The following is a 22,108-nucleotide window of genomic DNA, read 5'->3' as shown; positions in this document are numbered from 1 at the left end:
TTTCTTCTCGTCGAGAAAGCACAAGTATTCTTGCAAGTTTCCTTTTCTATATAGATATTCCTTCGTTCAACGGGATAAGGCTGTTAGATGCATTTATTCTTGGATCGGGGTGAAAAAAAAGAGACGAACCCATCGAATTCGATCGAACGACCATGAATCTTTTATTATTCGTCTCGATTGTCGCTTCATCTCGAAGTTTTCTCTTTCCTGTTCCCGTGGAAAATTTCTTTCTCTTAAGATGACGAAGGACCTCGCGTAAAAACCTTTTAAATTAATTAATAATATAAAAGTGTTAAAAAAATTTAATAATCGAGATGAATTTACAATTCTTTATGATGATGAAAGGAATATATGGAGATGGAAAATATATCTCTTTTTACTGCTTACATAGTTTTATTAATTTCGAATAGGAAAAGGAAAGGAATTAACATTACGTTAATTATACGTAACGTTTAAATTATTGACGAAAAGTGTTAAAACTGTGTCCATAGGCGATTAATAATTTTCCGTTAGGTTCTTTTAACCGAAAAAAAGAGGATGGAAGATCTCAAAGCATTATCCTATCTTTACCATGTAAAAGATAAGAGGTTCTGACGTAATACTCTACATCCCCTTTGTCGTGTATGCTATCTTGGCAACAAAACGCTTGGAACAAGATATTTTCACGTGAATTTTCTTCTCTTTAAATATCGTCTAAAAAGTAACGAAACGTATCTCGTTCGAGATCCGATGAAAAAAGATTCATTTACTTTTCCAAGAAATTCATTGGAAGAAGATATTCACGCGAGATTCAATATCGTCGACAAAGAGACGGGAAGCAAAGATGTGAAATTAAATTTCGATCGCGTACACTTAATAAACGGAACTAGTGCTCGAATTGAAATTTTTGTATGGAAAATTAATCGAAAAGAAACGAAGATCGAAGAGCAGAGGCCGTCCATTACACCGATTTTATTCGTCTTTATGAGGTGTCCGTCAAATCGATAATCCAGCATCTGAATTTATCGCGTGTCGCGGTAATACGGAAAAACCCAATCATCTGAAAAATCACCCACGCAGACGCGATTAATGATAAGAACGATGAGAACGCGTCAGATTTTCCGATGGATATTTAATAAAATCTTATTCTCGTGACTGTAGTATCGTGAAACACGATTAATCGTATTGAAACTGATAAGTTTGAGTATCCAAATAAGAAAAGTAGAATGTGTATTTTTCGCATATTTTTTTTTCATGGAAAATATAAATATAAAATTGGAAGAGAATTCGTTTTACAAAATTTAATCAATACCATTAACGAAATTTTAAATGAATCGTAAATTATGAATATTTAATAGTCGTTAAATAGTAGAACAAATTCGAGTAGTATTAACGTTAATTTTCTGCGCCCAACATATTATTATCTATTAATAATTTCAAATATTACTAAAATAAATTTTACAGTTTTCATAAATTGTCAGTCTGTGGAATTTTTAATCAGAGATCCTCAAGAAATCCTCCAAGTAGTATTGGTGTTAATTTTCTGCGCCCAAACGTACCATTATCTATAATAATTAATAATTTCAAATATTACTAAAATAAATTTTACAGTTTTCATAAATTATCAATCTGTGGAATCTTTAACCAGAGATCTTCAAGAAATCCTCCAAGTAGTATTGGTGTTAATTTTCTGCGCCCAAGGATCTACTGCTTAAACGAATAATTCCTAACAAAAAGCATTCCTTACAAAAGTCCATCATTTGTAATTCGTCATTTTTTTTTTTTTTTAATGAAATCGTGCGCCATATAAATCTTACCGTCGAACGCGTCGCCACATAATAATTTGAAAATAATGCGAAAGTGTAAAGTAAGATTGACGCGCGACGAGTCCATCCCGCCCTCGTTCCACACTTTTTGATCCCGTTGATTGCGTTTTCCAATTGGAACCGTACAATTTATCGATCGTTCATGTTCAGACACGCGTACACCGTGTGTAAACGTAATAACGTTGACGAACGACCAGGGCGTCCATCAATCACCGTCAAATCGATGCCGGCAGTTTGTCGCCGCGCCGACTTTCCATTCGTGTCATTTGCCCGTTATTAACGCGCGCCAATTTTTTCCCTCCCCTGCCTCCGATCATCATTGCGATCCCGATGACTTTGCGTTACGGAATCGCCATTGTAAAGTGACACGAGCGTAAACCGTCATTGTCTCTTGGTGGATAGATAGCATCCTGTTGATCGATCGATCGAACTTTTTTTGTGTAAGAAACGATCGTTAAAAACTTTGTTTTAAAAAATTGTGTTAAAAAAAATAATAACGGGATTAAATTTTAAAAAATATAAAAAAATATGTCTTGAGAAAAAGAGTCGTAAATTTGATTTTCTGATTTTTTTTTCCTTTTTTTTTTTTTAATTTTCGAATTTCTTGTTTTCAGGAAATATCGTATTGTTTTCAGGATATATCGTAAACATATTTGATTAAATTAATTATAATCTCAAAATTTCTTCTCTCCTTTTTCTTAATCTACTTGAAGGTGTATACTCGATATATTAAAAGGCAGCAGGTTTTCAAGGATATTGTTTAAACACGGCAAAGATTTAATCTCCTCTCGAAATCTCGGAACGGTAATAAGAACACGTCAGATTGATCGACGAACCACGAACACGATCATGCATTTATGCATTCGGTCGACGTATATTATACGAACATCGACTCGACCCTTCGATTAATTGAATATTCCTTTGAAGGGATACATTGAATGTACACGATCTCGAATACACGGACCGTACAATTTCTGTCGTGGAACCTGGAGCGCAGGCCCTCCCTTTTAGGGCCGTAATACCGGAGAGCAATCTATCGGTGCGTAAAATTTTATGTTACCTAGAGAAGACCGATTTCCTTATATAGGAAAATATATAGCTCGATCGTCGACCTTCGCGTCGCAAAATTCTCGCATACGAAACGAAACGTACGAAAATTTCGCTTTAGCCCCACCCACGGGAGAAATAAGTTCGATGCTAAAAAAAAAAAAAATATTGAAACCGAATTATATTTTCTTTCTTTTTTTTTAAGAAATGATATCATACGTTGTATAAAATATTATATATAATACGTTGTTTATTATTTGTCGTTGCTTTTCATTCCTTCAATTTTTCGTACGTAAAATTCTGCATCGCGCGCTACTTACTTATGGAAAATACATAATTAATTATTAATTATGATATCTTTTGATGTAAAATTTATATACGTTAGTTACCTGTTTCGATCGGATAAAAATGTAAAATGTTATTTCAAGAGCACTCGTCGTGTTATTAAAATTGAAACGAGCAATTTGTTAAAATACATTTAAAAAGTGTATATAATGTTAAAAAACAACGTCTTTGCGTTACGCTCTAATTACGATTATGATACTGGTTTTAATACAATATAAATACGATCGTAAAAGTGCACTTGGAAACGTTTCATGAAAGTGCACCTTAAACACGGATTACATATATATGTATAAGCTGCAAAACGGAAGTATCCTCCAAAACGAGGAACTTAAAAGGGGGAAAAAAAAGTTCGAGAACAGAGGAAAGTTAGCAGAAATAGGTGATATCGGAGTGTGCCCGCGGCGAAAGTTTCCTTGTTTCTTTGCATATACCCGATCTGTGTTTTCCACGTCCCTTGGAAGAGAACTCGCTCAAAAGAAACGAAGATACGAGAAATGTTTCCCCCTATGGAAATAAAATCCATATTGCATTACGTATATAATACGAATACGATAATTAAGAATTTCAACTTACCAGTCGAAAACAAAACATTCGTTACTTGCGAATTAAAGGAAATTTAAAAAAAGAAAAAAATATTAACGTTATCAAAATTACCGCGTGAAAAATAAATGGAAAAAGGAAATATTATCTTACGAATTTAATCAAAGCTGCTATTAACCCAAATATTTCTCCATTTCTCTTTAATTTAATACGAAGCTTAAACTAATTAAACGAACAACCACTATACAGCAGACGCCCTTTTAACAAGTTTGCGTATAAAAGGAGCTAATTACTAGAATCTATCGCGAAACAGTTGTTCTGTAACAGGGACAAAAAAAAAAAGAAAAAAAAAAAGAAGACTCGTTTATGGGAAATCTCATTTGATCGCGAACTTGTTTCCCCCGTTTTACTTTATTAAACACGTTTCCGGGAAAACAGTCTCGCAATTGACGCTCCCGTTTATTTGCCGAGGTCGCGTTGCGCGCGGAATTTCGGTTAACCGGCGCAACAACACGAGGCAAGCTTTTACAACGTGACGAGCCCGCGTTTGACGTATCGTTCGTTCGCCTCTAAAATTGCACCGCTAATTTAACCGACGTCTCGCCGCGTTTGAATGACGAAATCGTCGCTCTACGAGCCGCCATGCGCCTCAATCACCCGAAAATCGCTCGAAACCGGTTTGACGACGCAATTCGATGTGCGCGTTTGACTTTAATACGATTCGCTTGAACTTAACGTTATAATTATATCTTTTGAGTCGTCTGTTATTTACCATATGATTTATAAACGAATTTTTGCACTAGATATTTTTAATTCTTGTTTTTCACTTATTATATTACGTGAGTAAAAGTAGTAAAAATAAAGAATTTTCTTTCGAGAGAGGTGCGAAATAATTAAAATTTTTCAAAGTTTTCAAATAGAATAAGTGAATTATTGATCAGACAGATGGAAACAAATTGAAAACAACTTTTATAGAAAGGAATCGAATAGTCTTTCCAGAATCGCGAAAATAATCTACGCTCTTTAAGTGGAACAGGCAAATTATTTGTCAGGCATGCCAATAAAATCGTGTCTCTTCGTCGTTCAATTTTCTCTCCCCGGAACGAAAACAACTTTACAACGGAGATGGCAAAGAAATTAAACGGGCAAAAGATTAAATATAATCGATGAGACGTAAAAATATCCACGTTAGCCCGGGGCGAAACGATTTATCCTGCAATTCGGTTGGACGTCGATGAATCGAAAATATTTTTAATCCTGCCTCACTCCGGATACGATTGAATTCGTACCGTTCGACAATCTTCGACTTGTCGATATTTCAGAACGCGAGGGTGGCACTCAACAGCCGGCCAGCGTGTGCGACGTCGAATATTACGGACTCACGTCACCGGTGAAAGGTTCCGTGGTTCATCCGGATCCTTACCGATTATTCGCCATGGAGAGGCCAATAAAATGCAGGCAGCACTTTATCCCAGCGGCTAATCAGTCGGTCATCATACGCGTAAGTTCCGTGATTTCATCTATCCGGATAGAAATTATATTGTTTGCGCGAAGCAAAGTGTTTTCTAAGATAACGCAGGATATTATTTCTGCATTGAAATTAATATCAAATATTTAACTCGTTATGAGATACGCTTGAAAATTGAATTATTATAAGTGAAAGTTACATCGTGATTTTTACAAAAAAAGGAATGAATTTTTCTAGAGATATTGATATTATTATATCGATTAAATTTTATAATTGATATCGAGATTATTCCAAAATATGATATCGAAATATTATTGAGAATCCTGGAAGAATTATCAAGAATATATTATGTAATGCCTTGGTTGCACAATGTTAGATTCAAAGTCGTTGTTATTGTTTTGCTCGAAGGTGGAGAGCAGCTTGAAGCAGAGTCCAGATAGCCCTTGCAAAACCAAATGCGGAGATAGCGGCTGTCAGTGCGTGAGTAACAAGACCCTGGAGAGCATGGACCACCTTCTGCTAGTCTCTGAAACCGGTCACATCGTCACCTGTCTCTGTGGAAATTATCAGGTGAATAGTAAACTCTGTGAAATTTATCTGTTTTGATCAGCAACGATTTTATCTTCCTGTGAATATTTTTATATTTTCAATCTTCTGACGCACCTTTTTTATTGGTTAGCAACATGGACCAGCGACAAACTTGAAAATATAAAAATATGGAACATATAGATTTTCGTAGGAAAAATTTATAAAACTTCAACGAAATACTTTATTTTAAAAAATTCTTCGCACAATCACTTTTATCTGATTTTAAAATTTTCACTTTTTCGTAATTTTTTTTCCAAAACGAATACACAAAAGAAAGGGAGGAAAGGAGAAAATAACGAGATGACCTTGAAACATCGAAAAGATTCTCGAAAGATTGATGAAAAACGCGTCCATAATACGCTTGCACGTTTCACACCGAAAACATGGTGGATGGCGCTTCGCAAATCGTTGCTCTCTCTCTCTCTCCTTCCCTTTCTTCCCTTCTTTCCTTTTTTCCATCCATACTCGATTCTTCGAAAAACAATTTCTCCTCTTTTGTCTACGTTGTCTACTTTTCGCACGGTACGCGCGGGCATTATTTGTTTTATTCAACGGCCGATGAAATCGTTCGAAGTAATTCCACGCCAGTTGATGGAATAGGCGTTGAATAGGAACGGCAGAGAGCATTCAATGTCCCGCCGGTACAATCGGTGTGAACGGGCCCGTTTGTCCGTGAATGAAAGTTGAATGAAACGGTGACAGTCGAACGTGAGCGGTGAGAAATAAAATGCGGTGAGAAAATAAAAGGAACGAGAGAGGGATGGAAAAAAGGAGAACGGCGTAGGAATGCTTGGCGAGCAGTTTTTTTTTTTCGAATCGAACGATTCGTGGTCATCGAGGAGCCACCATCGGGTTATGATTTTCGATCGAGATGATTTCGAGTGTACACTCGAAACGAGAAACTCATTCCGGTGATTCGAGAAATTTGTGCCTCTTGACTTTCGATTATCTGGAGGAGAAGAAATTATGAAAGTGTTTGTGAAGTAATTGGATATGTATTATTTTAATCTATGAATTTGAGAACATTCTATTGATTCATCTAAAATTTATAATGTCTATAGTACACAGAGTTTATTTATTTAGCAATTGTAATTTTTCGCAGAATATAAAAGTCTTCAATTAATAAAACAAAATAAGATAACTCTTATGAAAGAAGCAATCAACTGATTACTACACAATCTGTATAATTATATACATAATGAAAATCAATACGTCCAATCAACATGGTCTAACAATTAGTTTTTCCTTTCAATGGTAACCAATTTCTATACGCGCAAAACTCCATTCTACGTTGATAATACATTCTAATGATGCAAACACATTTTCATAAATACTTCAAAACAATCGTTAATAATATTAATTTCTTATATTACCAACATTTATAAATTAAAATTAATTCCCCTTATGAATATAGTAATTAGATGTTAAGCGTTACACAATTCCTGTGATGAATATTCACGTTCAATTTACAACGTTAATATTGTTCGTTAACGAGAAGTTAAATAAACTTTATATAACCGTTTCCACGGATACAAGTCACTCGGTATATCCCACAGGATTGGCTCCCGGTTGGTATCCGTAGCTGGATGCCAGTGTACATCGAATGGTCGAGATCCTCGAAGGCAGGCCTCAATTTCCGTGCAGCTTACGAGTTTATCAAGGACACTTACTGCGGTTATCACACAACGACAAAGCCGGAAGGCGAGGTGAATGGCGGTGACTTGGCCAGCAGCGGCTTAAAGCTCAATCAGTATTATCAACAGAAATGCACGTGGATCCTGAACTCCATGACGGATCGACAGCTCACCATCGAAGTTAGATCAACTCAGAACCGTAAGAATAATTATTTTTCTCTCTATATTTTTTTTTTCTTTACTCACTTTAGATACTTTAAATTTTTAGATTATAAAGCGAATTTTCATTCGATACTCGAAAGAGAGAGAGAGAGAGAGAGAGAGAGAGAGAGAGATGCATACCTATTTTTAGGTTATAGCTGCATCCTTGTATTACATACAATCCAAACGTCCGAAGTCTCATCCTCAAATTTCTCAATCCTCGCACATCTGAACAGAGATCCTCCGATCCATCGTCAGGCGATTCAGCAGCAGATCAAAGGAGGCTACTTATCGACGCCACGCTTTGTCCCTTTCCCAGCTATCCAGCGGCGAATTTCGTTCAATTCCAGCCTCGGCTACTCCGCCGGAATTTCGATCCGCGCCATTGAGCCAGGCCATGGGCGCGAACCGAATCGAAAGGCCACCGTGGAAGGCTAAACAGAAAGGAAAAAGGAAGAGGAAAAAGGGAACTGGTTCGTCTCCGCAAAAGGGGATGAACTTCGAGAACGAATGGCAGACAGGACTGGAGATTAAAGAGACTATTGGACGATGCAGGACAACGATGGACAGAGAGGGAACTGGTCTTTAAAGCCGCCCTGGCTTCCCTTTCTCCCTCGATTTCCTTTTTCTGCCCGTGCTCCTTGGTCTTTTCTGGCTTTCCCTCTACCAGCTTTCACGCCGTGAAACAAACGCGAGAACGTGGCAAAGAGACGAAACTGTTGCAACGAAGCCAGAAATGGCTGTCGCATATTGGTCTCTTTTTATCCAGAGCAGAATTTTCTTCTATTCCCTCAGCTTTTCCTCTAAATCATCAGTGTGTTTCGCTTACAACTCTCTATCTGTAATAGAAGTAATTTGATAAATTATGGAAGTTCGTAGATAATTTTTTCAACAATTCAATTTCATTTTATTCTTGATAAGAATAAAACAATGGTTCTTATTCTATATCTTCTATGACATAATGATCTATCGTAGATAAATGATTATATATAATGAAGATTGAACTGCGTACAAATAATTATTTAATATATCTGTAACAACTGCAAAAATAGAAATAATTCTCTTAAAAATTTTTGATTTCAAACCGTGATGGAAAATGTGTTAGAGAACAAAATGGAAAAGTTGAGAGAATATAAATTAAATTTTGATTCGAGTGTGAAAGATATATGCCGTTTAAAGGTAATATAAAATCGATATCACTCCTGTCTTGGATGTTTCATCAAAATATCGATCGATCAAATTCGACGTAATACGTGCACCGGCAAAATATAACAGCATCGAGAACCTCCGTGTATTAGATTCCTAGTAACTCGATATCCCTGAAAAATTCTGAACGTGTTGATCCATTGAATGAAAAAGGGAAAAAAAGAAATAAAAAAAAAAACTACAAATCCCTTTTATAAACTGTAAAACGAGAAAAAAAAGAATGCGATTTGCATGCGTCAAGAGTTGGAATTTTTTCGAGCCATTGATATTCATGCATTTCCAGTGGAAATCATTGAAAAAAGCGTCATGAACTGTGAGTTCAGGGAAAAAAAAAATCGTTTTCCAGTTCCTCTCCCCGGATAGATTTATCATTCGTAAAAAAAAAATAAAAAAAATAAAAAAAAATAAACAAACAAATAAAAAAAAATAAAATAAAACAAAAAGCGCGAAGGTCGTCTAGGTATTTTCATGTGTGCATTATTTTTTACGCTTCCATGATACTACGCTCGTTTTTTGTTTACATCAACGTTGCAAAAACAATTTTGCCATGGAAAAAAAATCGTCGGACAGTGGACAACAATAAAAAAGATAGAGGAAGAGAGGAGGGAAAATATATAAAAATAAATAATACGAAAAATTATTACAGTCTCGACTATGTTAACCAATCGCCTCCAATTATACACGATGGCCTTCAATGATTGCTGGAACATCAATAGTCAGTCCGACGCGTCAAATGTTGTATTCGCGACAATTAATTGTGAAACGATTTCCCTTAATTGATTGTTTGGAGACACGGATACGTTTTATCCATCTCTCGTGACATGATCGCATGAAAAACGAATATTCTCGATCATGATTTATCCATTGTCGTCACCTCGTACATCTCGTCGTTCCATTTTAACGCGATTAACGCTTAATGGGCAATTTTAAACTAAATAAACTCGATACGAAACTGCTAACAAACATGCACATAATAATAATTGTATCATTAAATTTTGAAAAAGATTATAAATCTCGAAATAATGAACGCAAGAATTATAAACGAATAATTTTAATTTTCTTGATTCAACATTCAATGTCAATCAATGTGTAATGTAAAATGTTTAATTAACCATTTTTCAATATTAATTTGAACATACTATAGTATTAGTTATATTAACAAAAAGGAGTGCAATTTTTAATTCTGTTTTATATTTAAATTATATTGGAATTTTATCTAGAGTAGAAAATTCTATAATCATTCGCGATTTCTTTCGATCGATCGGATTCGAAATTAATTTCTTTTATTTTTTTCTTTTCCTCAGGTCCCTGCACTGCGTGGAATTTAACGATACACGAGTACAGCAAGAACGGAGATCCGGCAGGGCCAAGATTGCACACATTTTGCTCGAGAGACACGTACAAAAATTTCACCCTACCATGGAAGACTAACACCGTGGTGGTTAGGTGAGTCCTCCTCCTATCCCTTCTTCGGTTCGGTGGACAGATTAGCCAGAAGTTGAGGGAAAACTTCGTCCATCGACGTCGACTAACGACAGTTACGCGACACTTTTCTCGAGGAGATTATGACACCACGGCCTGAATTATGGGGGCAATTTATATGGCCGGTTTTTGCATGGGTGAAAGGGCCAACTTAAAAATCGATCGCCCGGAAAGATTTATCCACCTTCCAATGGGAAATCGTTCGAGGCCGGATAAAGTCGCGCACAGATTACATTTGTCATGGTTTGTGTATCGATACGACGTTTCCTCGAGCGCGAAGAGACTACGAAAATTCTTACGGATATTACGCGTGTAAAAAGTCTAGTGAAGAATCGTTTTCTTTTCTTTTCTTTTCTTTTTTTTTCCGACGTGTGAGAAATCACGCTTGAGCTTGGTCTTGATAGAAAGCGAGTTAAAAATGATAATGCATGTTAGAATAATATATCAGATTCTTCTAAAAATGCCTTATAAGAATTGTTTCTTTGGTCACTTTCTATGTGCATTTATTTGTTATTCATGTTAGATAAGACTCTTGAAGAAAGTTTGCTCGTGATTCAATCTATTTGTGGATTTATTTAACTTTAAATTTTCATTGATTTATCTTTGTTACATTTATGAAATGATCTGTTCACAGATTGCAAGCACTAGGAAGGACAGCACCGGAATACACGATGAAATGGCGGAGCGAGTCTGTAATCGCAAACACGCACAAGAGTGGGCCGTCGCCAGCACCGAATCACGTGATAGACTCCTCGACTGGAAATGGACTACTAGAAGCGCGAAACCTAATTCTGTTCGCTATACTATTCGCTTACGTGGCCGGTTGTTGAGTCTACTCGACACACCGTGTCCTATACACGTTCCTGTTCACAATCAGAGATAAACTGTTGCGAACGAGCCTAAGATTTGTACTATTGTACCACACTGTGTGTGAACGAACTCGAACATTAATATTATCGTAATGACTACGATCGTGTTTCCTGAAAGTTCTTTCAGCAGTTCAGTTTTCTCCAAAAATAAAAAAATTTATGGATAGAAATGTTTAAAGAGCGAAATGATTGCATAAAACGAAACTTATTATGGAAGTTTTAAAAGCTTCATGTTAGTTTTCATAAAATATTACGTCACTGGTATTGTGTGAAGTTTTCTAAAAGTTTAGAAGAGAAAAAGTTGGAAATATCGTGCCCTTTTGATGAAATATTAAAATCAGTCGCCATAAAATTACCTCGCTTTTAATCATACGGGAACTGAATATTCTAATTTAAATAGATTGCTCGAGAATAATTGCAATTAAACGAAATTCATTTCCAATTCGTTTCTACGCAAATATTCGACAATTATTTTTTAAATTGTATATTACTCGTCTGCAATCTATTTTTCTTTTTTTTTTTTTATTATTTAAAATAGAATTTTATCGTATTGAACAAAGAAGATAATCAAATGTGTAATAGAGATTAATTTGCAATCATAGTTCTCGAGCAAACGAGCATTGAATGCTGATCAAAGAACACGAAAATTCTAAAATGATTTAATCGAAAGCTCAAATATTTTTCAATTACCAATATTTTAGCGTAATTGTTCGATATTGTCACACGTAGATGAATATTAACAAGGTTAAAATTTCATCTGATAAATTGAAGAGAATGAATAGCATGAAATCGAATTTTGGAATTCAACGCTCTAGTCGAATTACATATATATAAATATACATATATAAAAAATGAATTAAATGCGAATCAGAGAAAACGAGAGAAATATATATATATATATAAATATAATTATAAATCACACACTCGGTGTATACCACTCGTTTTAATTATAAGAGTCTAATAGAGCATGTACATATTATATATACATATACATATACATAAATTTATATATATTGAGACATTTATAAAGAAATATTTAAATATTATCTATTCTTATTAACATTATTTATTTCTACAATTATTAAAGATTAAAAAATGACAAAATTATATTATATTTTATTAAATTATTTATTTTCATTATATAATATTCGCATTATAAATCAATAATTTTTTATATAACTGTTTTATAATCTTTATATATTAAAATATTTAAAATTCTTTCTATACGTCACATTCTGTCAACCGTATAAATATACATAAATATAAATATAGCAAGTAAATATATACGTACGAAAAGAAACAAAAGAAAAAAACGCGATGCACGGATTTGAAATAGCGAAAAAAAAACCACGCGTCATCATTTTCACGCAAATGCCAAAATAAATATGTAAGAAAAGAAATTCTATATTATAGTTTCTTGTAAATACGTAAATAGCATAAATAAGATTTGTACAGAATATCACGAAATATGTTAAGACCTCGATATAATTGTAAATTACGCGGCAATTTATTGTAAACATGGCGCGAATTCATGAACGGAAACAGATTGTATTTTATCGAACGAGCTTCGAGTGTCCTAAGGCAATATTACAAATAATTGTTAACATATTTATGGGATTCTGTAAAAAAACTTTACTTTCACGATGAAAAACAATATTTATTTCATGAAATGAAAAATAATTAAATAAAAACTTCGAATTTTTTAAAGAAATAATTGTTTCTTGATCGACTTCCGAAAATGCGATTGATCGTTAAAATAAACGGAATGGAATAAAACATGAATGTTTAATATATTTATCGATTAAAAAATATATATATTAAGCTAAATGACACAGGCTTATTGTATTAAAAGAACCATCCAACGATGTGAAAATGTTTCTATTGGTTAAGTTTTATAGCATTACGATATTGCTGCCATTATTTGTACAGAATGTAATAAGCTATATTCTTCGTTTAACGCATTTAAATAACAATCTTTTGTAGCTTATGACTATCGTATATATAGTAATTTCTATTATTTATTTTTAGTAACATTTTTATACTTCGTAATTGCACAAACTGTACCATTTCGCATCGAAACAATGCAGTTATATTACCAGAGATTTTAATGCCTGTTAAAATTTTTAATTAAATCATAACATGTATAAAACGACCCCTTGTTGCGTGAAATTCATTCGAATCATTACAAACCTTCAATATTAATCTTAATGCTTCTGTTAACATTTCATTCATTATGTTCGAATAAATATAATTAAATTTACCGCACAATTTTCATTGATTAATAGGAATGTGTTTATTATGAGAAAAATTGATAATAATAATAACTTAAAATTTTTTTTAGAATTAATTTATAATATTAGCTAATTGAAAGACTGAATTTTATCAGAATGCAACTTGAAGGCTAGTAATGATCGAAACGATTAATAAATAAAAGAATAGAAATTTATCCGTAATGAAGGATAAAAATGTTAAGATTTGTATAATAAAAGAATAAGCGCTCGAATAGAAAAATAATAGTCTCTTTTCTGCAACCTCGTCGAAACAGAGATGAAAGTCACAATGTAATTAATCAATATCATTTTAAGAAGTGACATTATGAAAAAAAAGAGACATACATCATTTAATAAATTAATTTAAATTATAAATTTAATAAATTTATATCAGCCAAACAATAATGGCATGTGATTTAAGTGACTTGTGTTTGAAATCGGTGAATCGACAGAAATTTCAGTTGTTCACTCTAAAAAATCATTGAACGAAAAATAAAAACAAATAAAATTATGAGTGGACCGTTCCTTTTTACATTACTCGATTACGTCCTAACAACGATTGTAATGCGATCTGTTCCTTAAATAAATGTATCGGTTTTACACAAGACACATTTACCTTACAAAGGAAAGATACATGTTACATATATGTACTAGTCGCGTATACTTAAGTCAGAATAAATAGTCAATTGTTTCATATAAAGTACGAATAAAATAAAACAGAAATCAGATATATAGTTATGATTTTTTACCTGAATAATATGTATTCCAATGATATGAATAATATGGAGGAAATAAGAGGCACAAATAATAAAACAAGATATAAAAATATGAAAAATTAATATAAAGATATAAAAATTATAAAATCAACGCCATTTTTAAAATATCGTAAATTAAATATATAAGATATAAAGAGAGCAAACTAGTAGTAAGAAATAAGGTAAGAATTAACTATCAATACCATCTTTTGACTACCAATAATAAGTAAAATAAAATAAAATAAGAATTAAGGAATAACGCTATCTTTCGAATGCTTGTGGAAAAATTTTATTGCATATTTGCAGTTATTTTAGAGGATTTTGTATCGTTTTTTCAACATTTTCTAAAGGTAAAAAATAAATTTATCTTTTTTATATTTATTTCTTATAATAAAAGTTGCCACGTTTTGCTATATAATACTAAATGTTTTCTGATAATTTGTTTTCGAAATTAAAATTTAATTAGAAAATTTAGCAATATAGTAGATGTTTTACGTTATTAAAATATTTGAAATATCTTATATTTATAGAAATATTCTTTATAAAATGCATTATTTATAAGGAATAACGTGTTGCACTTGTCATTTAAAAAATACATAATTCTATTTAAAAAAAATAATTTAATCCTCATACGACTTCTGTGTTATGGAAATATATTAATAATATTAGAATATACTTTCCTTGAAACCATTCAATTTTTATCTAAAACATTTTTTATCATGAAGAAAAATAATGACATAAATTAAAATAATAATAGAGACATTCTAAATATAAAATGAATATACAATTTATAAAAATTCATAATCAATAGATAAAATATATTTTTTGTTTTGCATTTTTTAAATTTCGTACATGTATAAAGGTTAATTAAATCGTAAGATTGCTTTGATAAAAAAAGGACAATTTATTCACATACAAGTTTTAATACAATTCTACATACATATTTATACATTCTACGATCGGAAGATGAAACATGTACATCTATAAATAACATATCTGCGATTTAATTTATTTTCTTTGTTTTAAGATGAAAATCTCAAATAACGATTCGTTAATATTTTATAAAATTGGCACAAACAGAAACGACGTTTCTAATTGCAATAATTGTATTCTCAAATACGAATTGTGAAGTGTGATAAACATTTAACAAAATGTATGCGTATATACATCTACTTTCGCTATTTAAAAAAGAAAACAAATTATCAACATACAATATATATATATATATATATATATAAAACTGTTTATACATATATAGACAGGGATGAATGTAAAACACTGTTAATATAATGGAAAATAAATTTTAACGAATTGAAAACGTAACATTATATTGCACACGATATTTATGTGTATTCGGTGCATAATAACAATTTCTATAGATTTATTTTCTATAGATTCATTTAACATACTTTAGATACAACAATTATCTTAACTTACATCTATGTATTCAGAACTAAATAATAATATTCATTGACATTAATTTGCTATAAATATTTACGAGAAATCACATAAAAATCTGTCGCATAATGATCATTCGAAATGATCGTAATCATTTATTCACATTTCCCATCGCTATAAATTATTAGTATATCTATTAAACGGTATTAGTAAGCATTAAAATTTTATAACAGACGTACAATTATATAACGATTATTTTATTCTTATTTTATTCTTTTGCTTTCTATTGCTTTATAAATTCATAACCAGATAACAACTATTTATTCAAGAACTTTTTATTTAATTTATTTTGACAATTTTTTTAAATTAAATTTATTTAAAATCAATAAATAATTTAATAATATAATGTTTGATGTTTTTTTTTAATCTTAATATTTAAAAAAGATATTTATTTTATTAAAATTTTTACGCACATTGTTTAAAAATCTGTGCGTATTTTTTAATGAAAATTCAAAAGAGAAAAATCTAATATTCCTCAATCTATCGTACGAACTTACTCTATAAAAATTCTTTAAAAAATGATATAATTGAAAAATTTTTCAATTTTACAAACTTAAACATCTATAACACAACCAAAAATCAATGTTATCAATAAAATCAATCAGATATTTATTTTACATATCCATTAATGGATAGATTAATATTCTTAAGGACTTATTTTAAACAAATCGTAAACATATTAAAATCTCAATGAGAATTTTAGATATATTTTATTTATAACAGCACACTTTGATACACTCCTTTGGCTATTTATTTGTAATGATAAAAATCATGCCAACCTTTAAGATTTTTTCTGATCGTTTAGTTTTAAGTAACACGGACCCTACTGAAATTATTTGCATGAAATGAAATTTGAGATTTTTTAGTTATAATTAATATAAATATTAATATTTAATGTAATTTTTCAATTAACTGACTAAATTTAACATATATGATGCAATTCATTACAAAATGTACTTTTTCTTCATTTAAAAACAATAAAATTAATATTATTTTTAATAAATTTGAGTTTTACTATTCTACTTAAATAACTTTCTTTGAAGTTAGGAACAAAACCGTACAAATGCTACGTGTGTTACTCTCATAGTATTTCCCTGTGTCTTTAAATGCTTTTTAAGAACACACAAACTTATCAATTAAATATCATGTTAGAGTATCAAATTGAGATTCCTATATGATTAAAAACGAAATTCTGAAGTGCATTACTTAGATTTACGCTGGTACGTTGTGTAAAAATGCCGATGCAGAATTCAAAAGGCCTAACCGTTGCTTCTGTTTTCGTTGCTCCGTCATCTATTAAAAAAAAAATTTAATTTTATATAAAAATTTAGATTTATATAATTCATCAAAATATTTACAATCAAAATAATGAAAATATTCATAATAATATAAATTCTTAAACATAATTTACCTGATCGCGAAGCTCGGTAAGTTGTTGAGATAAACATTTCACTAACTGTTGCGTGGATTCTAACTGAGATTGTAAACTTCTTAATTCTACTTGTTCCCCTTCTCCCTCATCTGCTGCCAACGATTTAGCTCTCAATCTCGGGAACCAGTCAAGATTTCGATCCTGTAAAAAGTACACAGAGCTTAAAAGTTTAAGCACGATTCAATTTTTTGAAGCTCTATGGACTATTACCTTCACCATAGCATACACGTAAGATTCTGGACCTGTGAATTCTGTAGGATCTTTCACTTTTACCAGAACAATGAAATATAGATAATGCCACATATTATGTTCATGTTTTACATGTTCCTCAAAGGAAACCGTTTTGTTATCGAAAGACGATCTATTCAATCCTGTAAAATTAAATATTATATACAATAACAGTCAAATAAATAATATAAAAATAATACTTACCACAAATGAAACAAGTATTCTTCAAAATTAATTCCTTTTGCTGCTTTTCTGATCTGAGATCAGCAAATGTATCAATGATAACACCAAAAATGAGATTCAGAACAATAATTATTACAATGAAGAAGAACAATAAGTCATATACAACTCTAGCAACAAACAAAGGTTCCTGCAAAACAATTATTATCAATATATTGATAGTAGCATCTTCTTGTAATTTTGTTTCTATACTTACAGTACTAGATGGTGCCCGTAAAATATCTCCTATACCTCCACCATTTCTTAAACCTTGATTCAAAGTTGTAACAATACACATCACCAGAGAATCACATGCTCGTTCTTTTAATTCTCCACCAACATTAATTACTTCTGCTAGACTGTCTTTTTCATGAGCTGCATAATCGTAAAGGTGTAAAAATTATAATTACAAATAATTATATTTTTATAAATAAAAAATGTATTTAAATAAATACCTTCGCGTATATATCGGGATACTGTTTCTGTTGCTTCACATTTTTCATTATCAACAGCATTACAAGTATCTACATTTTCAGTCACGTATGATGCTATAATTAATATAAATAAAAAATCAATATATTTTTATCATTAAAGATAATTATAAAATGTTAGATATTATACTTACATGCAAGATTTTCATCAACAGTTACTAGAAAATCATCTTTGAAAAACATAAAACCGATAATGGAAAACATATAAACTAGAATTAATGCCAATACAGCAGTAAGTATAATGGATCTTCCGTTTCTTGTAACAGATCTTATTACATTGAGCAATGTTTCTTCGCGATACACTACATCAAAGAGCTAAAATATATAAAATTTAATATTTCGCTTTAAGTTTATATCAAATTATTCTATATTCTATATATATTCTATATATTTTAATACGTACTAAAACTGAGTAGAAAAATGGATGCATACAAATACCAAGAACGCAAAATATAAGATATGATATATGATACAAAAGTTCAACATTCGTCACTATTTGCTCTAAGCTCTTTGTCAAAGTGCCCTGATTACCTATAATACTTATGAGATGTACAACTTTTAATACAACCTAAAAAATATTATTAATTATATAAATACAAAAATAAATTAATAAAATAACATTTTAATTATATATTTTTTAAAAAAACTTCTAAATCTAATACCGTAAGGAAACCGAGTAACCATAACGTTGGTTTTGGTCCTATAGAAAAAATCAATCGTAATATTGTTGAAGCTACTAGCGTTCGTATACCAGATTCTCGTGGTAGTGTAATGACAATAACTGCTGACGATAACATTACCGTCCAAATAAGAGCAGATAAATGTGAACTTAGTTCTACAATAAAAAATGAAAACATTTAAATTCATTTATCCGATAAAAAAAAGTTGTTAGAAAAAAAACTTACTAGGCACAGAGTCTACAAATGGATAGAAGAAAGCTACAATAAGATTTATGAGTACTGCACAATTGAATAAAATATTGCTCCAAAGTGACATATAACTACTCATCCAAAATAGTACTGGTTGTCCTAAAAAATTATAAAAAATATATTTTTATAATGTATTTTTTAAAAAATGTAATGAACAAAACATCAATATTGAAGTATCATATTGAAGTATCATACCTCTAAGTTTCTTTTGCCACTTCATTTCATTGAACATATCTTCAGTCCTTTCAAAGAAGTCTGAAACTTTTGATCCTTGGTCATCACGTTCTGTAGTATGTAATACTTTAATCTTTGTGTCCAATGTAATAAGTTCACAAATTTCAGGAATAGGAAACACAATTTGTTCCAATGTTCTATCATGTCTAACAATCTATAAAATAAATTACAAATTATTTTTAAAATGTTTCTTAATTATATATGTATATAATATATGTATATAATATAAATGTTATACCTCAATTTGAGCTGTATGAGTTGCATAATATTGTAGTGCTTTATTAATTTTTGGATCTGCATTATTTTGTTCAGATGGTTTTAACATCGATGCTAATTCTTTATTGTGTTGTGCTAATTGATGACATAAAATATAAATATTATGTCCAACCTGAAAAAATAATTAATTATTAATAATTAGTATCTTACTTGTTTATTATTTGAAATTTATTAATTTCCAAATGTATTACTTCTTTGGGTGATACTCCTTCTTCACCATCTGTAGAGGAATCATCTGTATCACCATCATCGTCTAAAGATTCTTGATGAAACGCACGACATGCAACATCAACTAATTGTTTTGGATTCATATTATACATAATTCTTTCTGCATTTTCGCTGTCTCCTCTACTTTCCATTATAGCGAGCAACAATTTGCTAGCATTATTTTTTAACTCTAACACTAAATCCATTCTAGTCTTTCCTAAAGGATTAATATCATTTAGTATCAAGGCTGTAATTATATCTAATCCATTAGACTCGTGAGTCGCGATACAATTCTGGTTATCATGACATGGTCCCTGACAATATTCTGTTAATGTTTCCAAAGTCTGATTGATCAGTGCAACATTATGTTCATTTATATACAATCCTAACAATCCTAATCCGCCAGTAGTTGAACCGCAGATGCAATCCAAAAACATAAGCGTTTCGGATACTAAATTAAAGTTCGTTTTGTTATTTTGATTACGTAAGAAATTCTGTAAAAATAAAAAAAATATTAATGTAATAAATTCTACAACATCGAAAATAAAAAAACTTAATACGAAAGTTAGAAAAATCTTACCTGCAAATCACGATTGTGATTTTCACACAATAATTGCAAGAAACGTAAAATTGGTTGCATTACTAAAACCTTCGCACTCAATTGCCCTTCATCTCTTTCCGTACCACTCGTTCCAGTACGATGCCTTTCCAATTTCTCAGCTATCATGTCTTCGAGTGCACTACCAAGAGCTGCATTATTTGATGCATCATCTCCAGAAGCAAGATTACGAACATTCGCATACGCTTGAACAGTGGATGATGCAGCCTGATTCAATTCCTCTCGTAATTCATCTGTTATTACTATTCCATTAGGCTTTCCTGTATGGAACAGAAATTAATATAAACAAGTCTAAATAAATTTAATTGGAATGCGGTTGTATTATACCTGATGTACGCTTTCTCGATATTTTTTCTATTTCTTTATTTTGCTCTTTGTCTTCATGAGCTTTAGCTGCTATATCAGAGGTATTTACGGTAACCGTAGATTTGATTTCTTGTTGCGCATCTTTCATCTTATCGTAAAATACCTATTAAATTATATATTTTTTACACTAAATTATTTGTTCTTATAACTTTATCAAAGCGTTTAAAATAATGCTAATTAACATGCCTTGAAAAAGGATTGACTTAAATCACCACCCATCAATTTATTGTATACGCTTTTCTGAATAATAGGATTTCCTCCTTCTAATAATGCAATACCAAGTTCTATAGCTTCGACAAATATACTCGGAGAGTGTACACTTTTAATTACTAATTCCACTACCAAATCCGAGGCGCCTTCACGATCAAGATGACTTTGAATTTCGTGCAAAGTGCGGCCCGCCCGACTCAATAGTTTAGCTATTGGGATTGAATTATTTAATATTTAATATTTTTAAAAAAATAAAGAAAAAAATTATTTTTTAAAAATTTCATCTATACCTCCTGGTCCATGAGTAACTAGAGCACTATGCGAAACTCCAATTTCCACAGTTTCTGGTTTTTGTATAAAGGATTTTCCAAAGTAACGAGCCAAGAGATTGTTTCTTAGTGCATCTCCCTAGGAAAAAGGAAATAAGAAAAATATTAGTATGATAAAATAAATTTGAATTACGAGATGTACCAATACATCGTGCATAATAATTGAAAAAAGTTCGAAAAGTTATATTTTAAAGGGAATATCGGTGCATTATACCTGTTATATATTATAAAAATATTAATAATTGTATTGATTTAATAATAAAAATAATTAAATCGATGTGTATATACATTACTTGTGCTTTAGAATAAGAAAAATACTTGCAGCTTTTTATATTTTAATATATATTTTAATTGGCTTTATGTGAAAACAAAAATATGAAAAAATTAATTTTTATTAAAAGTATTGTGATATATTTTAAAAAATATATAACAAAATTACGTTGAGATTGGAAATTTTGAGGAAAAATGCAAAATTAAATAGATAGACTTTGTGAATTGTACAGAGAGATGTTTAATGTATTAAAAATAAGGGAATAACAAAAAAGAATGAATTGTTTTAGATACAGTATATGTAGATGTACTATATGTGTACATTTTTGCAATCTAATATACTTATTTAATTGCTTAATAATTCTATATATTTAAAATGCAATCTGAATTCTACATTCTATGTTTTGTTCTCATACTACAAAGGATATATATTATAATTTAATATTAAAAAATGATAAAAAATCTAGAGACGTATTGGTACACCCTATTTGTAATAAAAATATATGTACATATACTGTACTTTCTTATTTTTTTCTATTTCTAAACTCTATGCCCATACTGAAATATATTTAGAGAGTTATTTTACACTAGGTAAAATAATGATTTAAAAATTTTATAGAAATTTTGATT

At 30.8% G+C, this 22,108-nt stretch overlaps 2 protein-coding genes across 5 annotated transcripts in view; one reads left to right on the top strand and one right to left on the bottom strand.

The window, feature by feature from the left end:
- Positions 1–12,065, top strand: part of LOC122720620 — a 195,369-nt gene extending 183,304 nt beyond the window's left edge. Inside the window, exons 12-16 of the mRNA XM_043947417.1 lie at positions 5,060–5,238; positions 5,614–5,775; positions 7,350–7,626; positions 10,139–10,280; positions 10,951–12,065. Coding sequence (XP_043803352.1) covers positions 5,060–5,238; positions 5,614–5,775; positions 7,350–7,626; positions 10,139–10,280; positions 10,951–11,146 — 956 coding nt within the window. The 3' untranslated portion in view covers positions 11,147–12,065. The remainder of the gene's footprint in view (positions 1–5,059; positions 5,239–5,613; positions 5,776–7,349; positions 7,627–10,138; positions 10,281–10,950) is intronic.
- A 4,017-nt stretch (positions 12,066–16,082) lies between these two features.
- The window catches only part of LOC122720631 (inositol 1,4,5-trisphosphate receptor), a 39,209-nt gene continuing 33,183 nt past the window's right edge, over positions 16,083–22,108 (bottom strand). For 2 of the 4 annotated variants that reach the window (XM_043947439.1, XM_043947440.1), the window contains 17 exons: positions 21,170–21,287; positions 20,856–21,088; positions 20,631–20,772; positions 20,265–20,563; positions 19,669–20,178; positions 19,440–19,589; positions 19,163–19,355; positions 18,944–19,066; positions 18,701–18,873; positions 18,442–18,606; positions 18,173–18,353; positions 18,003–18,095; positions 17,765–17,922; positions 17,533–17,698; positions 17,311–17,471; positions 17,080–17,241; positions 16,083–16,961 (listed from right to left, as the gene is read on the bottom strand). In XM_043947439.1, the coding sequence (XP_043803374.1) occupies positions 16,881–16,961; positions 17,080–17,241; positions 17,311–17,471; positions 17,533–17,698; positions 17,765–17,922; positions 18,003–18,095; positions 18,173–18,353; positions 18,442–18,606; positions 18,701–18,873; positions 18,944–19,066; positions 19,163–19,355; positions 19,440–19,589; positions 19,669–20,178; positions 20,265–20,563; positions 20,631–20,772; positions 20,856–21,088; positions 21,170–21,287 (3,108 nt within the window). In that variant the 3' untranslated portion in view covers positions 16,083–16,880. The remainder of the gene's footprint in view (positions 16,962–17,079; positions 17,242–17,310; positions 17,472–17,532; positions 17,699–17,764; positions 17,923–18,002; positions 18,096–18,172; positions 18,354–18,441; positions 18,607–18,700; positions 18,874–18,943; positions 19,067–19,162; positions 19,356–19,439; positions 19,590–19,668; positions 20,179–20,264; positions 20,564–20,630; positions 20,773–20,855; positions 21,089–21,169; positions 21,288–22,108) is intronic. The other 2 variants (XM_043947441.1, XM_043947442.1) reach the window with 2 other exon arrangements.

Source organism: Apis laboriosa, unplaced genomic scaffold (assembly GCF_014066325.1).
Source record: "Apis laboriosa isolate Shangri-la unplaced genomic scaffold, ASM1406632v1 scaffold12_cov154, whole genome shotgun sequence".
NCBI lineage: Eukaryota > Metazoa > Arthropoda > Insecta > Hymenoptera > Apidae > Apis > Apis laboriosa.
This window is presented reverse-complemented; position numbering and strand designations above follow the sequence as displayed.